General features: G+C 40.7%; 1 protein-coding gene across 1 annotated transcript; it reads right to left on the reverse strand.

Moving 5' to 3' along the window:
- Window positions 1-4,055: 4,055 nt before the first annotated feature.
- On the reverse strand, window positions 4,056-4,568 carry LOC134214489 (cuticle protein CP14.6-like). The gene is made up of 2 exons (XM_062693847.1): window positions 4,557-4,568; window positions 4,056-4,490 (listed from the first exon to the last, which is right to left on the reverse strand). Exons 1-2 carry the CDS (start codon window positions 4,566-4,568, stop codon window positions 4,089-4,091), a joined length of 414 nt encoding a protein of 137 aa, XP_062549831.1. The 3' UTR covers window positions 4,056-4,088.
- Between the last annotated feature and the right edge of the window lie 12,116 nt (window positions 4,569-16,684).

Raw genomic sequence — 16,684 nt, forward strand, 5'->3', positions numbered from 1 at the left:
CTCATGTTTAGATGAAGAAGGTAACTGTGGTGTGAAATCAATTTCTGTATCCCCCAATGGGAGATTGATATGAAAATTACCAACTACAAATTTTATTCTAGGTTGAATAGAATCGATAAACATTCGAAAACGACTGAAAATTTTAAAAAAAAACGGTATATTTTATCTTATAACTACTGTATCTCAGAAACAGTAGCACTTACTCAGAAAAAATACTGTTTACCTTTTCCATTGGAAATTTAACGAAATTAACGAAATAATACTTTCATAAAATCGGGTCGATAAAAAGGTAAAAAAATATTTCCCCCATTTTATCAAATTACAGAAATTCTTTTGGAAAGCACAAGATATTCTAGGAACTCATTAAGATTTTCCCTAAAGAATTCCTGCAAAAATTCTTTTTTAAAGATTCTTAAAGAACACTTGCATCTTGAAAATTCATTCGGAAATTCCTCAAGAGATTCCTTCCAAATTTTTTCGAGTTTCTTCGGAAGCTTCTTTGTACGGAAAATTGTACGGAAATACCTTCGAAAATTGTATGAGGGATACCCAATTTCGGAACCCAATTTCCTGCGGAAATAGCTTTAGATGTTCCTTCGAATTTTAAGGAATTGTTTTAGCAATTATTTCGGAAATTTCTTAAAGAAATTAAGAAATCCTTCCTTTCAAATCGTCATCTAGGAATCCCTTCGGAAATTCCTCCGTAAATTTAATTAGATATTCCTTGAGACCTTCGGATATTCCTTCAGGGTTTTTTTTTGTCAGAAATCACTTCCGAAATTATTTTGGGAATCATTTAGAAATTACTTTAAGATTTCTTTCCACAAAAGAATTTCTGAAGGATTTTCTAAAACATATCCCGTAGGAATTCCTAAATCAATTTCTGAAAGAATTCCTAAAGGAATTTCCAAAGAATTTCCTAATGAAATGTCGGAAGGATTTCTTCTAAAGTAATTTTCGAAGGCATTCCTAAAACAATTTCAACAATTCCTGAAGGAATATCCGAATTTGAATTTCAAATAAAATTCTTCAGGAATTCTCAAAGCAATTTCTAAAAGAAATCGTTAAAAAATTAACGAAGAAATTTCGGAAATTGTTTGATATTACATTCTTTAAATTTCCAAAGGAATTTCTGAATTCATCTGCTAAGTAATTTTCGGGAGATTTTCTGGGGAAACCACAAGAGGAAAATTTTGTACAAGACTTGTGGAAGGAATTCTTCCGGAGAAATAGGGAATAGAAAAAAGGAATACATGAAATAATTTTCCGAAAGAGTTTCTATAGGAATATCTGAAAGTACTCCTGATTTTTTTTTTTTTTAATCTTGGTGGTATTTCCTGAAGAATTATTCACGAAAAATTACAGAAACTAATTCCCCAGGAATTCTTGAAAATATCCGAAGGACTCAGGTCAGTAGTAAACCCCGGTTTTAACTCTGAAATTGCTTGCAAGAAAATCGCAATTACAGTCTATACATTATCACACAGGCAAGTTTTTGGAAAAATATTCCAAAAAAATCCTAGTGACCTTTTCAGTTATAGCTTGAGCTTGAGCTTGAGCTTGATTGACTGCTCGTAGTTGCTACTCCATTATGACTAGATCAGCTGTTCTTGCACAGGGAACCAACAGATGTTTGCTTGGGACTAGCACACATCTTCAATGTACAAGTACTGGTGATCTCATTTGTTAGGTCATACTGGCGCCTGCCACGTCAGAATGCAAGTCAATGTAGGGAAGGGGGAGGAAATGATGATGCAATCACTCGCCCACTGCAAGCCGAATATACCTCTGCACTTGCCATGAGTTCATGCGGAATTTGTTGGAATTTCTGGGTTAGGTTGGAGAGGCAGAGGTCCGTCTTGGTTAACGAGCTGCCAATGTGATAGATAGGAGAAGGTAACTTATGGAATTTCTAATTGGATGTAGGAAACGAGCTCTATAGTTCATTTCCAATTCTAGCAGATTACTGTTAGAATTCTCAAGTTGAAGGTATGGGAATAGTAATGGAAACGGTATGGAAGTCCATTTCCAGTTCTAGCGATTGCTAGAACATGAGAAATAAAGAGAAAGATACAAAGAAGGATAATGGAACGGACCTGGGATTGAACCCACGACCTCCTGCGTATGAGGCAGAAGCAGTAGCCATATGACTACAAAGCCCGCTGTCCTAGTGACCTTTTCAGTTATAGACGATAAAATGCAATTAAAATTTCGTTGCATTTAAACTGCCTGACATTTTTATAAATTAATTTATCGCTTGATTGATTAACGCCTCCAATTATCTTACAAATGACGCCAAATTAAAGATGAATCAATTATGCCAAAAATGCTGGTGCCCCACTTTTACTAGAGCTCTGGCGCCGCCAGTGATCCGCGTATAAATAGTAATGCAGAAATGTAGTAAAAACTAGCTTCCTTTGGTTCGGTGTAGTGTAGTCATTATAACTTGATTCAAATATAGTCGATCACTTGGTCGATCATAACTTCAAAGGTTCATACTCACAGCCATGGATCAGGCAACTGATCAGAGCTTCAAACTACTTTTTTTCCTCGTCACCCCTCAGTAGCTATGAATTCAACTTAGCTTTTCCTCCATGTGTATATCTACAGGCGCAGCACAAACAAACGTTCGAGCTTCACCACGATCAGATAAACTCAACATGATCAACCGGCTTGCTTAACTGAGCGGTTTGTGCTCTATTAGCAAAAGTTTAGCTCGACTACTTTTTGTGATATCTACATATACATATATGTACCTATTTTGATATGAAAAAAATCTGTTTTACAAGACTTTTTTTCTGTCATATTTTAGATTGCGTAACTTTTTCGATTGAAACATTATCGTAGCATGTTCTAAAAGCGCTGTTAATAATACGCTAGAAACATTTCAGATCAGATCAAATACGAACACAAGAAGTTTTATATAATGATAGGGAACATTGATAGAAACAAATGGAATGGAATCGTCAGTTGCACCTTGAATATCATTCTTTTCATCTCAACTTCTTCACATCACCATTTGGTGATAAAAGCGTAGCCTGATTCGCGCTTCGACATTCACGCGGCAGATCGGTGACGATCGTCATTCGCGATGGTACCACACCCGACATGCCGTCTTCTTAACCCATTAAACCACTTACGCTACTCCACCCACTCCTTCAGCATTAACACGCGCGTTCATCACCGAGAGAGACTTGAATGAGGAAGAGGCTGTCAGTGTTTCCCGATATCTTCGATATAGGGTGGCGTGGTGTTAGAATTTGTTTTGGGCTGCAGAACCGTATGGACAAGTGTGGCAGCTACGCGTAGTCAGAAAATTATCCAGTTGTGTGCAAAATGTCGACATTGCAAAATTTCCTCAATGGAGGAACTGTTCCTATTTCCATCTCATTGAACATATATCCATCTCATCGCAAAAGAAAGTAACACAGCATCAATCTCATCTTACTGCACTTTTTTAATAAAAATTGCTAGATAAATTTATGTATAATAGAACACAAATCCATTCGAATGAATAGATGAAACTCTACAAACATGACTCGAATGAAAATTGAATGTAAAACACTTCAAGATACATTTCAAATTATGAGATTCGACTTGAATGAATTGCAAACTCGCCCTCCAGATATCAGTTGCCCCAGTTTTTGAATGAATATCCAACCACTGCCCCACATTGTCCTAAAGAGGTTAAGAATTCAAAGAAGTATGAAATTATGGAAGCGGTTTTACTGGAACTGTGAGTGTTGTTTTTAATTAGTTGGCTCAAGCTTCGAACAATGAAAACAATCAGCAACAGTTTTGCGCCTTTTTATGGGTTCGTAAATAGAGGGTGTGTGCGCTTCATCACGAAATCGACTGCTGTGAGAACAAGACCGAGCTAATGAGGAGACATACGCAGAGATCGGTGAGTAATCAGGGTGATGGTAATTTTTGCAGAGCTAGTTACGATTGAGGTGTGAATGTGAAATGAACTTGCGATAATTGGAACTTGAATTTGAAAGCTATTATTTGAACTACTTATACAAGTAAATAACAATTGCCCTACTAACGGTTCAGTCAATAATTAGAATGTAGACTTGAGGAAACATTTACTGCTTCAATCGGCGGATGGTGGCGTCCAAAGCTTCCAGACTGAAGTCTTTCTGGTCCTTGGGTGGATTGGCACGAATTTCTTCCAGCGACTTGATAACATGCTCTGGTGTTGGCGGAGGAGTTGGCAAATGAGCTCCTTCCGGACGGAATCCATTCTCGTCGGCCACGTAGGCTACGCGATACTGGATGCCATCAGGACCGGTGTAGGAGTAGGCACCGTTGGCCTGGTGAGCCCCGAGGCCATCCTCATGGAATGCGATCCCGTTGCTGGTCTCAATTGCCCAATTGTAGTGTCCATCGTCTTGGAGAACATTGCTGTAGGACAGAATGGTGGCATGGGCTTCCGGATCCGATAGACTGCGAGCAAAACTCGCGGCAATTAAAGCGGAGACAATCAACTGATAAAAAATGAAATAAAAATCCTAAAATTATTATGAACAAGCACAATATATGAATAAACCTACAAGGCGGAACATTTTGATAAACTTTGATTTGAAATGCACGCTATAGGAAGGCAATGATTGAACTGATAACCAACTGCCCCAGTTATCTCGCTTATATAATCCAACACACCGTATCCTTTCTGACAATCTAATGACGCTGCTAGTCAGCACCGATCCAAATGTATCACACTCACCAGCTTCACAATTCTCCAGAATTAAGAAAGGTTATCCAAAAATACTTTGATAGGCGCGTCATTGAATAAAAACGAATTGTTACCACGCGGAAAAGTTCCAACTGATTGATCTAATATTGGCCTTTAACTGCTACAGCAGCACGCTTTTGCAAACCAATAATGGGCTGGTCTACCCCAGCACAGACACCAGACAATCAAGGCCCAGCTGAAACCAGCGATGACCTTAAAAGAGGGCAAAAACGACAACTTTCATAGATAAAAAAAAATCGCGACCGATACTAGGTCGGTTCCACCTCATGCAAAGTAGGAGGTGTCGAAAAGTGCAGCACGCAAAGCGGCCAATCTTTCACTTCACATCATGTCTTGGTCATGGAAGAGGAAACAGTGCACTATGAGTTATTTCCTTAGAAGCAAAGGGACAAAACAAAAAAAAATGTTTCCAATAAAATATAAATTATGTATTTTTATGTTTTTGAAACATGAAAATTTAAATGTAACCTTTTAAGATACATTTCAATCTGTTCATATAATTGTCCACGTGAATGAACGAATGATATAACCAATTATTGTCCATCTTATACCCTATAGTGCGGGCGTAGCCGCAGGGACTTCGCCGGAGCGTTAAAAACGCCATAAAAATTAACCTCAACGCGCGCTGGTTCGGTCAGGTCAGGTCGAGGAGAATTCGGCTTTATTTTTTGCACAGAGAAGGTGGACATAAACGGAGCGGTTCGCAAAAAAAAACGAAACGGGTACTGCGCTAATTAGCACCTTGCACATGAGAGTTTGAGGTGACGGAGCTGCGGACGTGTCTCACGTTTCTTATAGTTAGGCGGTAGATCGCAGCCCAGCAGCAGGCTGTCAGCCAATTATTGCGGGTATTGGTTCGCAAGTGGGTGAATGCAAAGTAAGACATGTTGGCGCCAACGTTTATACTGACAGGAGCGATTCAAAGGTATAGATTTGATTGCACTAATAGCTGGTTAATGGAGTGCTTAATAGGAATGTAATATGTAGATCAGATTACATCACATCTTTCTTCTTCATATATAAAAATTATTTTACTTTTCTTTGAGGCATTGTAACTTACGAACGGCTAGACCGATTTTCAAGTTTTTACTGATCGATTCGTTTTGGGGTCAGCTGTATTTGTACATACCAAGAGTTGATCAATTTGAGAAAGAAAGTTGGAAAATTGTCAAAATGCAATGGTTTCATGAGTTCTGAAGAAAGCCATCCAGCTCGAACTGAAATCGATCTAGAGTGCGACGCTGAAACCAATTAAATGATTGACAGATCGGATTGTACGACAATTCCCCGAAAACCAATTCCCCGAATGAAATTTCCCCGAATAACAATTCCCCGAATGCAACATTTCCCCGAATTGTTTCCACAGTGCAGATAAAACTAAAACTGAAAAAGAAATCTGCGCCGTTTAACATAAAGTCGCATAATTGGCTTTTGACATAAGTAATTTGAGCTGCAACAAAAGTGAGGGTCGCGGGACAATTCGCTTACAAATTGTAAAAAAAAAAATAAGATGCTGGGTCATTGGGCCGAAGATTATTATGTTGAACCGGCATTAGGCCGAGTGAGAAGTAAGAAGGGAGAAATGAGTAGTGAGTAGTAAAAGGCGAGACGTGAGAAGTTAGAGAAAGAAGAGCGTAATGAGAAGTGAGAAATGAGAAGTGAGAAATGAGAAGTGAGAAGTGAAAAGTGAGAAGTGAAACGTGAGAAGTGAGTAGTGAGCAGTGAGTATTGAGTAGTGGGAAGTAAGAAATGAGAAAGAAGTACATAGTAAGAAGTGTAAAGTGTGGAGTAAGAAGTGAGAAATGAAAAATATTATGTGAGAAGTGTGATGTGAGGAGCGAGAAAGGGCAAAATACGAAGTGAGATGTAGGAAGAGAGAATGGAAAAATAAGGAAGGAGGATAGAGATAAAGGAAATTAATGCGTTTTCCGGTATAAGGCGAATGAAAGGGATGATGTTTTTTTTATAATCGCTTCGCCCGGTATTAGGAAAAGACGAGTTATAATGCCTTCTCAAAATGAACACGTTTGCCCGATATAAGACAAAAAAGGTTGATTGACCTTTCTTGAATTAAACACGTTTGCCTGGAGTAAAGCGAAAGAAGGAGATAATGCCTTTCTTAAATGATCGCGTCTACGCAGTATAAGGACACTGGAGGAGATATTGCTTTTTTTAAACGAACAATTTTTTTTCGGTTTATATATTTGATGTTTATTACTAGATGCGATATTATAAATTATATCTATTCCGGTCAAACTCGTCTACATAAAAAAGAGACTACATTTATCATTACCTTCGTAATTCCATTGTACCACATTCTACTTGGGCTTATATCGAACTAACGCCTAACTCTAATGAATTATTCTGGGGAAACACCTACTTCCACAGTAGATATCAAATTAATCCATTGCGTTATTCCGAGTAGACGCATTATTTTTAAAGAAGGGATCACATTCACCATTGCCTTATTCCGGGCTAACGGATTTCAAGGATTCATATTTATCCACGATTACAGTAACTTCTTATTCAAGGGCATCCAATACAATCGAAAGATTTGATCATGTTCGGCATCTCCAAAGAGACACTCTGGAACAAATCTTTGAACGCTGCTCTGTTCGGGCGCTTATAGTCGATGACAATTATTTGTTTGCAAGAAATACTTTATTTTCGGTGAATTCTCGCTTAACTTTTCAAAAGAACCTAAGTAGCATTTTGTTCATGATTTAATTTTGAGTACTGCAATCAAAGCTTTCATATTTGTCTTTTGATTGCAATATTCAAATTAAATCATGACAAAAATGTTACTTAAGTCCTTTTGAAAAGTTAAGCGAGAATTGTTACATTCGGGGATTTGTTACATTCGGGGAAATTGCATTCGGGAAAATTGCAATCGGGGAATCGGTTTTCGGGGTATTGTCGTACAACCGACAGATCGAAAATAAAACCTAAGCTGTACATAACAGCTAAAATTGCATTTTTTTCCTTCATTTTTTTAATTTTAGGATTAAGTTCAATACAGAAAAGCTTAAATTGCATATTATTCGGCGACCATACGAATCATTTTTGTGTGATATTGTTTTTAATAATTAACGAAAAAATCTCTCTCATGGTACACAGCATGAACGAGTCTGCATGAGTGTTCCAGGACCGCGTGCGTCTCGTTTCCATTCGACCTTTTGTCCTACGACCTTTTGTCTTTCGACCTTTTATTCTTTGACCTTTTGTTATAGATTCACGGAGATCTGTTTGCCTTTTTCGTCTGCCGCAAAATTATAGCTGTGGTAGTGCAACACCGAGCGGCAGCACAAACACTTACTTAAAATACGTGGTTGCTAATTCTACTTCCTCCTTAAGTTCGATTGTTCTATCCCTTGTTGTGTTGTTGGACGAGACGGACGTATTTTCTTCCGTGTCTCATCTTGTGACGCGTTTAGATCCCGTTGAGTTTTTTTTCGTCGTTTTCATGTTATAAGCTATTTTACGAAACGGGTGAAATGACAGGAGACCTAACACAACACAGCAAAAAAAAGTTGTTGAATATTACATCGAAAACGATGCAACCCGTCGAATCCATCGGGTGGTAAACATTACACTGCGCGATGTACTCAACAGCTTACTGTGCAATAAACAAACGCGATGTAATTTTTCCCGATATAAAAATTTTTCGACGTAATCAAGGCGATGTAGAATAAAGCTACGTAAAACAAGGCAACGTACATGGACTCAACGCTCCATTGAGTCGTTTCGTGTTTAATTCTTTCAATAAGTTGTAGGCCTAGTTTTTTTTTTAAATAATGTGTATCTATAGTGAGTGATCGATGAATTGTCAGCTGTCATGATAAAGCTTAATTGAAAGGCCGAAAGAAAGCTGAAGCAACAAAGCAAGTAGTTTCTAAAATATTGAATTCGATAAATAATCTTGAAGAATTATCTCTATAATTACGTAGATACGTGATCAGCTATACAGTTCAATCAAGTTCAACCGTTCATATAAATGCGTTATATTTCTCGATTTAAAGAACGGTTGTAACACAGGGACAGTTAAATTCAACGCCATCCTTGGCTCATGTATGGGTCACCAAATATCTTAAGGCACACACACACCCACAAAATAAACAAAGTTGCTAAATAGAGTGGTGGAAAATCCAACAAACTTTAGGATATTTGTTATTGTTGTTGATCAAGAATCGGGAAAATCTTGCGTTCCAATCTACCAATGCGCCGCGGAACTGTCAATCCTGCGATCGTTCTGACGTGGCATAAAGCGAGATGGTCCAGTTCAACGTCTGTAAGCTGTGGGAGTACTTCAGATGTGCGGGCGTTGGCGAGGAGATTAAACATGTGAATGTCAGGTATGTCCGTGGACAATGTGCTAACAACCAGGGAACTTCAACCGGAAGTGCTCTGCAAGTACCTGTTGAAGATAAGCGGAAATCCAAAGGATCGAAGGCGAGCTCCAAAGCAGCATCGAAAAAAGGGAAAACGCCCCTTGACCCAAGTTCCAGTATCCTCGCCAAGTTACTAGAAGAAGAACTGCGGCTTATCGAAGAAGAACGGCAGTTAAAGGAGTTGGAGCTACAAGAGCAGGAAGACATTAAACAACGGCAGCTAATTGAGGAAGACGGACTGGAAGAAAAAACGGCGACTCGCAGGGCAGAAGAGGAGAGCAACATTCGGGAGCGAAATTAGCAAGAAGAATTAGCACTAAAAAGAAAGCAGATGCAAATTCGCAAGGAATCCTTTGAGAAACGGCAGGCGGTTATCCGGCAGGCGGCCTCGGCTAGTTTCAGAGGTAGTTCGATCGGAGACTCGAATGAAAAGGTGAACAAGTTGCTGAATTCACAAAACAATGTTGTAGGATCCATAGAGGAACTGGAAGGCGACGGCAACGATGAGGAACGATCTGCCGATCATGACCAAATAATGGTCCCGATGGATCCAACAAATGTGGACCCCAAGCTTGCAGCACCCCCGATCGTGCCAGACTCCAACAGACTTCTGTATCCAGTTGCGAGGCAAGTAATGGTAAAGGATCTTACGGCATTCGGCGGAAAAGCAGAGGAGCGGCCAATATTTATAAGCAACTTCGAGCAATCCACGGTCACCTGCGGATACACCGATGCGGAAAATCTTGTCCGGCTCCAATGGTCTTTGAAGGGAGTTGCTCTTGAATCTGTACGAAGTCGTCTTCTGCTACCAGCAGAAGACTCTGCGCACACTATACGGAAGGCCGGAACTCATCATCCGATCACAAATGATCAAGATTCATCAGGTTCCCGCTCCCAGACATGATCGATGGGAAACACTAATCCAATTAGGTCTATCGGTGCAAAACCTCGTAGATCACCTTAAAGCGGCAAATCGATCATCTCTCAAATCCAGCCCTTCTGCAGGAACTTACAGAGAAATTACCTGGATCAATTCAACTACACTGGGCAATTTACACAAACAAAAATCAGTCAGCAAACCTTGAGACTTTCGGCGAGTTCATGTCTGGATCTACTGAGCGAGCAGCGAGCGAATGTTCATTTGAACTTCCAGAGGTAGGCGCATCAGCTAGAAGCGACAAACGAAGATCAAAAGACACTGTGAGTGTTCATGCTCACACAGCTGAACGGAATCCTTCATCAGTAACTGGTGGTTCGTCTGTGAACAACAGTATGAAAACAGGAAAGTCATGCGTAGCATGTGGACGGAGTGGACATCGAGTGGCAAAATGTCATTAGTTTAAGGGCGCTTCTTTAGAAGAAAGGTGGAAGTTGGACAACCAAAAAAACTGTGTCGAACTTGCCTCAACAGTCATGGAAAATGGCCCTGTCGCTCCTGGAATGGTTGTGGAACTGAAGAATGTCGGCAGAAACACCATACACTTCTCCACACATTCTCCCCCTCGCAGGTAAACGTTGGTATGTCAGCCAGTCACGTGACCTCAAAGGACTTGAAGTGGCCTTTATTCCGCATTGTTTCCGTCGTCCTGTTCAGGAACATTTCCACTGAAATAATATTTGCTTTCATCGATGAGGGCTCTTCTTACACTCTATTAGAAGAATCAGTTGCATATCAATTAGAATTAGGAGCTAAAGGACATCACGAACCACTCACACCGCAGTGGACTGGCAATGTGAAGGAAACAAAATCACAGCGTTTACAGCTTGATATCTCAGGCGAAGGTGGTGTATCTCGTTACAAGTTAATTGATGTTCGAACAGTTAGCAGACTTGTACTGCCCTCTCAATCGCTCAACTATCGAGACCTGGCGAATCAATTCCCCCATCTACGAGGTCTCCCCCTTAAAGACTACGAGCTTGTCCAACCTAAATTACTGATCGGCCTGAACAATTTGAGACTGTGCGCCCCGCTCAAACTGCGAGAGGGAGGGGTTGACGTATCCACTCGGTGCTTAATGTAGACTGGGTGGAGCATCTCCAGTTGTATACCCAAGTGCTCCTCTCCAACGGCTATCAACTTTCAACTTTCATGTTGAAACGGTATCTGATCCCGAACGATAGTTAAGCGAGCAACTACGCGACTATTTCACACTGGAGAATGCAGGAATTTCAAACCCACATGAGGATCCGGAATCGGATGAAGAACAACGAGAAAAACGACTGTTGGTAACACGACACGGCGTATTCCAAATGGAACGGGATATGAAACTGGACTATTATGGAGAACAGATTGTCCGAGCTTCCCTGATAGTTACCCTATGGCGTTACGTCGGTTGGGGGATCTAGAGCGAAACTTCAGAAGGAACCGAAGCAAGAGCGACGTGTTCGAGAACAAACTTCGGAGTACGAACGTAAAGGATACGCACACAAAGCAAATTTGGAAGAATTTACCTCCGTCTGTCCAGGTTTGGTTCCTGCCATAGGGGATCATCGTTAATCCAAAGAAGCCTGGGAAAGTCCGGCTAATCTGGGACGCAGCGGCGAAAGTTGGCAACCGCTCTTTCAACTCTAATCTTCTCAAAGGCCCTGGCCTGCTGTCACCCCTTCCTAAAATTCTCTATCAGTTCCGCCAATTACTCGTCACTATATGTGGTAATTTGATGGAAATGTTCCATCAAATAAAAATTCGAGTTCCCGATTGTCAGTCACAAAGGTTTTTATTTCGTGACAACCCCGCCGAGCATTCCAAGATGTACGTGATGGCAGTTTGCTACGTTTGACTCAACGTGCTCTCCAGCTTCTGCACAGTATATCAAGAACCTTAATGCAGAAGAGTGCTCCAAGGAGTTTTCTCGAGCCGCTCTAGCTATAAAGAACAAACACTGCTTAGATGACTACCTAGACAGTTTTCAAACAATCAAGGAAGCCATTGAAGTAGTTAACGAAGTGAAGTTAGTACATTCACTGGGTGGATTTACTCTCCTCCAGGAATTCCGAAAGAATACTTCTGCGATTCCGATCAGAGTCTTTCAGGAATTCGAATGGGGACGCGTCTAAAGTTCCAAAAGAAATCTTTTTATTCCGTAGCGAATTTTCCTGAAATTTCTTCTCACTTCTGGATAGATATCTCTTAGAGCAATACCTTATTAGACTTCCTGGGATTCCGATAAAAATCTTTCAGAGATTCCTGTGAGAACCCTTCTGAAATCCCAATGAAATTTTTATCTGGATTCCCCACCCGAAAAAAAACGATAATAATTCATCATGTATTCTGGAAGAAATTTGCTTTAAATCTGATGAGAATCACCGAGGATTCAGAAGGAAAACCTTCAGGGAATTCAAAGAAATATTCACTTTCGAAAAAAGAAATCTGAGATCAGTTGTTATGTACGTTACTATCCCATTTACTTCAACCACTTAATTGAAAATTCCTCCGGAAGCTCCTCTAGGAACTCCTTCGGAAGTTCCTCAAGGAATTCTTCAGAAAGTTCCTCTGGGAATTCCTCAAAAAGTTCCTCCGGCAATTCCTCTGGAAGTTCTTCCAGCAATTCCTCCGGAAGTTCTTCCAAGAATTCCTCTGGAAGTTCTTCCAAGAATTCCTCCGGAAGTTTCTCCAGGAATTCCTCCTGAAGTTCCTCTAGGAATTTCTCCGGAAGTTCCTACAGCGATTCCGATGGAAATCCTTTTGGGATTACGACGTTGATCCTTTTGGGATTCCGACGGGAATCTTTTTGGGATTCCGACAGGATTTCTTTTGGAATTTCGACGGGAATCCTTTTGGAATTACGGCGTTGATCCTTTTGGGATTCTGATGGGAATGCTTTTTAGATTCTGACGCGAATTCTTTAAGAATTCCGGGGAAATCCTTCGGGGATTCCAACAAGAATCGTGTTGGGAAACCGACGTGAATCCCTTTAGGGTTCCGACGGGAATCCTTTTGAGATTCTTACGTAAATCCTTCAGGCATTCCGATGGAATCTCTCTGGGATTCCGAATTGAATCCTATCGAGATTCCAAGTGGAAACCTTTCGGGATTCCGATGAGAATCCTTTGGGGTTTCTGACTGGAATTCTTTTGGGATTTCGACGGGGCTCTAGTTGGTATTTCGATGAGAATCTTTTTGGGTTTCCGACAGGATTCTCGTTGGGATTTGGACGGGGAGTCTTTTGGGATTTCGAAAAAAATCCTTTTGGAAGATATTAAAAAAAGCTAAGATTTGCGGAAATTGGTAGAACTATGCAGAATCGTGCATGCGCTGCTGCAACAGTTGTCATCCGAGATAAACACGTGAGTACGAATCCGAAAAAGAGCGACACAGCTGATTACTGACCTATCCCGTTGACCTCCTGTACATCAAAGGCCGTCGAGAGGTTGGTGAGCCATAAGCTGCGTGAAAAACTTGAAATTGATGGAAGATTTGGCTTCCGCCAACACGCCTTCCGACCGGGGCCAGCTCGTACTTCGCCGGATAAGGAGACATACTCAAAAGTGCATTCTATCAAGGGAAACACGTCGATCTAGTTTCTCTGGATATCTATAAGGCGTTTAACTGCACTTGGACCCCATTAGTGCTGAAACAGCTAGTGAACTGGATTCCACCGGTAACATTTTATCTTCTGTTCACAACTTTCTCTCCCGCCGGTCCTTCCGGGTCCTTATCGACAATTCCGTCTCCAAAACTCCAGAGGAAACAGGAGTCCCGCAGGGTTATGTTTCTGGTTGCAATGAACGGCGTCTTCAATGGCCTACCAAAGAACATCTGCGTCTTTGTCTATGCGGACGACATCCTGCTCGTGGTCGTCGGAGACACTCCGGCACAAATGCGTATCCGAACCCAAGCAGTGGTTAGTCCATCGGTGGGCCTCGTCGGTCGGTTTCACCATGTCGGCCGGGGAAAGTGTCCACGGGCATGTTTGCAACGGGCGACACCGTCTCTCCAGCTCCAGTCTCAAGGTTAATAGCCGATCCCAAACCGGAAACTCGTTAAGGTCCTCGGAGTTTCCATCGACCGAGGACTGTCTTTTGTCCCTAATTTCCTAGCGGTCAAAACCGGCAGCAAATCGAGGATTAACCTTGTTGAAACCTTATCAAGGCCGTATAAGACAAATAACAGGGCCACTCGGTATCTTATCAGGCAAGCGTTGATTGACAGCAGACAGCTTTATGGGCTGGAGCTGACTTGTGTAGCACGTTGGGAGCTTGTCAGCATACTCTCCCCAGTTTTCAACCAGTACCTCCGCATAGCCTCCGGACTTCTTCCCTCTACACCTGCTGAGGCTGCCTGCGCCGAAGCAGGTGTCCTCCCATTTCGCCACCGTGTGCAGGCGGCTATTTGCCAAAAAGCCGCAGCATACGCTTTCGCCACATCCGGAAACTACAGGAGGGGGTCCTTGTTCAAGGGGATCGGATCCTGCATACGATGGCCGGCGTCAGCCTCCTCCCAGTGGCTAGGGTCCACTGGCACGGTGCGAGGAGCTGGCACTCCTCTACAGCCAACATAAATCACTCCATTGCGAGCTGCTTATCGCTTATCGAAGTACTCAATTTTTTAACCGAACAGCGAAATTGATTCTATGTGTGTTTCCTACGGCAGTTCGAGAATGATTCCTTTGGCAATCTACGAACGATTTATTTGGCAATCCGCATATTATTCTTACAAAAAACCGAGAACTATTCATCCAGCTATCCGGGAACGATTTCTCTGGCATTTTACGAACGATTCCTCCAGCAAACCGAGAATGATTCCTACAGTAATCTACGAATGATCCCTCCGACAATACGCGAACAATTTCACCGGCAATTCTGAAACATTTACTCTGGCAGTTAAGGAACGATTCCTCCGGCAATCCGCGAACGACTGCTACGCTAGTTCACGAACGATCCCTCCGGCACTTTGAGAACTATTATTTTATTATTGTATTATTATTTGTTTTATATGATAGTAAGAACAAGAACTAATTACACACAGTCCTTTTCAGAACTAAAACTATTTATCCAACAAGCGGTATTGACCATTGAGGAAAATGTTCACCCTGACAATAGACCATTTTGCTTAAGTTTTCGAATTTATCCGTTTAACTGACAACCCAAGTAACAATTTCCATGCTTCTTGAATTTATTCAATTCTTATAGTGGATTTAAAATAGCAATCACCATAGCTAGTTGCTTAGTTTTATTGCCGTTCTTATTGCTTTCAATAAACCTCTCATAAATATGCTGAAGAAGCTTCAAACGTCAAATGCCTATCGACCTTATGAGCAGCTCTACGGTTATTGTGATGAAGAGCGTAACAAATCACATTTTCAAAGCTCAAATAAAACCATAATTATTTGTCCTAATGTGGTCAAATGAATAACCTCAATAAGAATACTTGCATTGCGAAGAGTTTAAAACGATTTATAATAAGAACAGCATTTTTCTGATCGAAATTGATTCACCATAAAATCGAAGGCGCACCTCATTTTAATGAAAGTACAATGAACGACAATCCTGTAAATCTAATCCTAGTTTGTCGATGATTTAATGGTTTGGTGTGATAAAGGATGATTGTATCTTGCACAAGAATCAATAATCACGGTTGAAGCTTTTGAAACAATTGAGTTATTAACAAAATATAAAATGGATTAAGAGAAATCGATCAATACAGTTACGCCCCTATGAAACTAAGCGCGAGATTTAATCTTGAAAACCACTCCTAGAGCGGAATAAAACTTGAAATGTTACTTGGGAATGACGATCCTGAAAAAAATTCTCATTTTCAATAATCCGCTTTTTCAAACACTCAAGCAGCTAAACGCAATTTTTCACTAAGGTGGCGTCTTCATCGATTTGGCTGCCGTCGGTGAAAAGTGAAATTTTCTGCCAAGATTCTTTGGTTTTGTTTCTGTTAGTCATTGGAAATGAAATCGTTTTTTCCCGGGCCACCATTTTATACAAGAGCAGGTTAATCCGTGATGAATTTTCTTCAAAGTGCAAAACAAAGTGCAATTAATTTTGTTCGATTGAATGGAAACACTAACAGCAACCAAGCTACTACGCCATGCTGATGGCACCGGAACAATCAATTTTTGCAAATCAACCCTTTGTTTCTAGAAAATGCTGGTTCTGAGAAGAATCAATTTTCTTTCCACAATGCGCTTTATTCGTGGGTTATTCGTCTAGCTTTTCATTAGTATATTCAATCGATCAACTAGGGCCAAAGTGTTAGTCATGTATCAAGTAAGTAATAGCCAAGAAGCAACAAAAAAACACAGATATAATGTTGTCAGATTTTATTCTATTCGATATCGATTGACATAGAATCAGTTATAAAGCTTACTGTCTCTATGTAATTACCAACGTTTGATTGTTACCTGACACACTAATAAGATTTTACCGAAATTGCTTCCCCACAAAGTATGACTTATATTTACAACATATCTGCAGCCATCTTTAGAGGTGTACGTCGGGAAAATTCCGAAAAATATCCTGATGACATGATGTCAGCTTTTCTTCTAACAAGTAGGTTTTGCCTCTATGTAAGCGATGGTGTGCTAAG

This window comes from Armigeres subalbatus, chromosome 2 (genome assembly GCF_024139115.2).
Source record: "Armigeres subalbatus isolate Guangzhou_Male chromosome 2, GZ_Asu_2, whole genome shotgun sequence".
Classification (NCBI taxonomy): Eukaryota; Metazoa; Arthropoda; class Insecta; order Diptera; family Culicidae; genus Armigeres; species Armigeres subalbatus.